General features: G+C 60.9%; 1 protein-coding gene across 1 annotated transcript; it reads right to left on the bottom strand.

Annotated features, from left to right (window-relative positions):
• Positions 1-400: 400 nt before the first annotated feature.
• MRPL54 (mitochondrial ribosomal protein L54) lies at positions 401-3382 on the bottom strand. The gene is made up of 3 exons (XM_082735831.1): positions 3252-3382; positions 2455-2620; positions 401-1860 (listed from the first exon to the last, which is right to left on the bottom strand). Exons 1-3 carry the CDS (start codon positions 3367-3369, stop codon positions 1728-1730), a joined length of 417 nt encoding a protein of 138 aa, XP_082591957.1. The 5' UTR covers positions 3370-3382; the 3' UTR covers positions 401-1727.
• Positions 3383-3815: the final 433 nt, after the last annotated feature.

Raw genomic sequence — 3815 nt, forward strand, 5'->3', positions numbered from 1 at the left:
GGACGGAGGGGAGGGGCTAAGGGCAGAAGCTGCAGGCGACCAGCACCCTGTGTGAGCTCGGTCCGTGAAGGGACCACAGGCGCACTGCTGGGTCCTCATGCCAGCACATACCCGCTGGGGTTCGAGCGGGTCTGCTCAGCTCAGCTCAGCTCACTTGGCATCTCATACACGAGTCCCACGGCCGCGTGTTCTGTACGTTGTGGCAGCCGGGCCGCTCACCCGTCCGCCCACCCCGCATCCATCCGCCCGCCATGCAGTGCAGACACGCTGGCGAACAGATAAAAACCCCTGCCCTGGCGAAGCCCCGCCGGAGACGAGCAGCACACCCGAATAAACACACGTACGCGAAGCGCCCGCTGGCTTTAAGTGCTGAGGGAAAGCAAGACAAGAGGCAATCGAGTGTGGGGCAGGACTGAAGTTTAACAGGGCGGTCGTGGGCCTCTTGGAGGGGACATCGGAGAACTGGAGGAGGTAAAAGAGCGAGCCATGGGGACACCTGTGGGAAGAGCCACCCAGGCAGAGGGAATGGCATGTCCAAACGCCCTGGGGCAGGACTGGGCCCAGTGAAGGGGAGGAACCACCAGGAGGTCCCTGGGGCTGATCAATGAGCGAGGCGCGGGCAGTGAGGTGACAGGAGGCAGGTCTGGTCAGGCCTTGTGGCCATTACAACTGTTTCTACCCTGAGAGTCCCGGAGCTCCCGAGGTGGGAGGGTTGGGACCTGCTCTGGACGGGCCACCAGGGAGGGCAGGTAATCTGCTTGGCGCAGTCCTCCTAAGCGGATGAGGGCTCTGGGTTTCCTGGGAGGAGGCAGAATTAGCCCCCAGCCCTGCCCACCCCGCTAGACAAGACAGCACAGAGGGGCCTGGAGGGCCCTGGTCCAGCCCCCCAGGTGGTACCCGCATCGTGCCACTCCATCCCTGCAATCACACACCCTCTCCGACCCGGCCCTGGAGCCCCTGCCCCTAGTCAGGCAGGACAGAAGTGGGGCCGCTGGGAGCTGGTTCTCACTCAGGCTGTGGGTCAGGTTCATGGGCCCAATGCAAAACTCCCGATGCACTTCCTAGTGGGGTGGGCGCGGGAGAAGTTGAGCCCTGGGCACGAGTGAGGTGAAAGGAAGACGGTGGATAGACCTAGGTCCCGGGGCTCAAATGGGCAATGCAGAGAACACGTGACCTTAGTAGGAAGGAGAAGTCGTCCCGTCCCTCTGGCTGGGCTTGCCAAACCAGGTAGGGGGTGTCAGCCAGGAGTCCTGGAGCTACCCCCGTCCAGGAACTACCCACCGGGCGACAAGGACCCAGAGCCAGAGGGAGTGGGCCATCGGGATACCGGAGCCCCCGAGCCCAGCACACCGGGAGAGCCCGCCCCAGATGCGTCAGTCCCTCTCCCATGGTCGCAGAGTTGGGAACAGCGTTGAATCCCCTACAACTCAGAGGCGTGTCTAGAAAAGCCTCCCCCCTGGAGCCACAGGCCTGAGGCACCCTCTCATCCCCCGGCCCCCAGGCCTGCCACCCTGCCCACCCGCACTAGACAGCGCCCTGATCCAGCCTTGCTGTGGGGACCAAATAGGCACCAGCTCAGGGAGCTCCTCTGTCCTCAGAAAACCCCGTTTTCTCCAGGAAGATAAAGTCTCCCGTGGAGGCCAGGTGGAGAAGCCGAGGTGTGCCACAGGGTCCTCCTCCGGGGCCTGGCGAGGTCCCAGCACTCCGACCGGCCGGCCGCTGGCCCGCTAGAACTTCCGGTTCTTGCTCAGGCGGTTGTGACGCCAGATGTTGTGTTTCCGCAGCAGCCGCCAGTACTCTCGGGTCTCGGGGTCCAGCTCCTCCAGCTTCTTGGGGGGGCCCACGTTCATCTGGAACAGCCTGCCGTAGCATGGGCAGGAATCAGGCAAGGCACAGCCCCAGAGGGCCCCCCACCCGGGGCGCCGTGGGCAGAGGTGGCAGCAGCCTGGGCCCTGCAGCCCAGCCACATGGTGGTGGTGGTGACCTCCCCACCCCGAGCTGGGGATGCCCTGAGTCTTCTGCCTCCTGGTCACTGTCTGTAATGTCCGCGGGGAACACCTCCCCACCCATTCACTCAAAATTTCTGAACTGTCCCTAAGCTTTAAGGATCAGCACAGTCAATGGCTTCTATGTCCTGCTACTGGTCCTAGGACAAGAGCAAAGTCTTCCCTGCATCCCCCGGGGCCCTGCGAGGGCCGAGATCCATCACCTCCCTGCCTCATCTCCCTCTATGCTCCACCTTCACTTCCCGCTGTTCTAACAAACTGGGTGCAGTCCTGTCCCAGGGCCTTTGCACTGACTATACCCTCCACCTTTAAAGCTCCTTCCACCCACTGGGGTCTCGAGTCCTGCCTCCCTCCCCCAGGGAGGCCCCACGGAAGCCTCAGATTTGATCAGCCAGACCCTCTTCACCCGGTCACGCGCTCTCTGGGCTCTCCAGCCTGGCTCACTCACCACTCAGGGTACTCTGAGTCTGGCTTCAGGACCACGTCCTGGCCCTCCTTGTAGATGTTGACACCCATGGCATGGGTGGTGAGTCGGACAGGGTCTGTGCACACGTCTGGGTCCTTCAGGGCCTCACTGGCCACACCGCCTTTGCCGCCTTTGCCCCCCTTCATGACTGCGGGGTGGGAGAGTCATTTCTGCCAGCGGCGGCCGCGGGAGGCCCGCCTTCCCTTCTGCCCCTCTTACCGCTGGTGCCCCCCACCCCGACTAGACCGTCTGCTGCACCCAAGACGATTTTAAGTGGGACATGGCCTGCATCGAACACTGACGCTTGCAGCGACCGATCACTGCTCTCCAGCTCTGTTCCTCTCCCAGAGAAGGGGTGGCACGCGTCCTGAAGCCCCAACCCCTCGTCAGCTCCCTCCTCCCAACTCAGAGCAGGCCAGGCCATACCCGGGAGGTTTTGCCTTTGTTTCAAGCGCCTAATGCTCAGATGGGCCCCAGTCGTCCTCAAACTTCCAGTGGCGATTTGCTCAAGATCACACAGTGCCGTTAAGGCCACAAACAAGACTGGGACCCAAGTTCATGACAACCCCACCCCCCAAGCAAGAAAAACACCCCGCACCTGCGCAGTTAAGAGCAATCCCTTCCCAGGAATCTCACACTGCGCCTGCGTACAGCGCTCAGCGCCTGCCTCTTTGCGCTTGCGCAATGATTCTAGGAAGCCCCTCCCAACCCAGCGCCTGCGCACTATTTCCCCAGTGTCCCAAACTTCTCTCTTCTGGGTCCCTCTCAACCCAGCTCACCCGGTCTCTTGGCATAGCCCCGTATGAGGAGTCTTCCAGGCTCGGCAGGCACCGGGAGCTCCAGGGTTCGCCAGCAGGTCCAGGTCCACGTAGCCCCAATGAGGCGTCTGGCCGCCATGACGTATGCTGACTGCCGGCACGTGCACTTTTCCGGGAGACGACAGCAGGCAAGGGGTGCTTGGGAGTTGTAGGCTCCTACAGATTTCTGGGAAATGTAGTATTCCAGTCTTGGGCGTCCACGGTGCCTTCTTTAATCTTTTCTAGATACCCTGTTACTGTTCAGAGGGGACTTTCAAAAAGTATTTCATTTACCTGTTGCCCTTCTTCCGTTATCACTTTAAGGTCACGCTTTATACATTCCCGATTCTATTTAACGGGCCATTACTGAAAGCCTAAAAGGAGCTAATACCTAAGACTCATTATATTCCAGACCTTTTGCCCAATCCGTTCCCAGCGCGATCTCCTTTAGTCCTCACAAGTAGGAGGTAGGCGCTATTATTAGCTTCAGCTTCAGGGACGGAAAGTTATACCAGGACGTGCCCTCCGCCTCCCAACTGGGAGCGA

The sequence above is a fragment of the Mustela nivalis genome (assembly GCF_964662115.1).
Source record: "Mustela nivalis genome assembly, chromosome: 1".
NCBI classification, from domain to species: domain Eukaryota; kingdom Metazoa; phylum Chordata; class Mammalia; order Carnivora; family Mustelidae; genus Mustela; species Mustela nivalis.

Coding starts and splice junctions, on each gene's coding strand:
- MRPL54 (XM_082735831.1), bottom strand. CDS start 3,369: ATGGCGGCCAGACGCCTCATTGGGGCTACGTGGACCTGGACCTGCTGG. Junction 2,621..3,251: donor GGGCTATGCCAAGAGACCGG/GTGAGCTGGGTT, acceptor CCCACCCCGCAG/TCATGAAGGGGGGCAAAGGC. Junction 1,861..2,454: donor GACTCAGAGTACCCTGAGTG/GTGAGTGAGCCA, acceptor ATGCTACGGCAG/GCTGTTCCAGATGAACGTGG.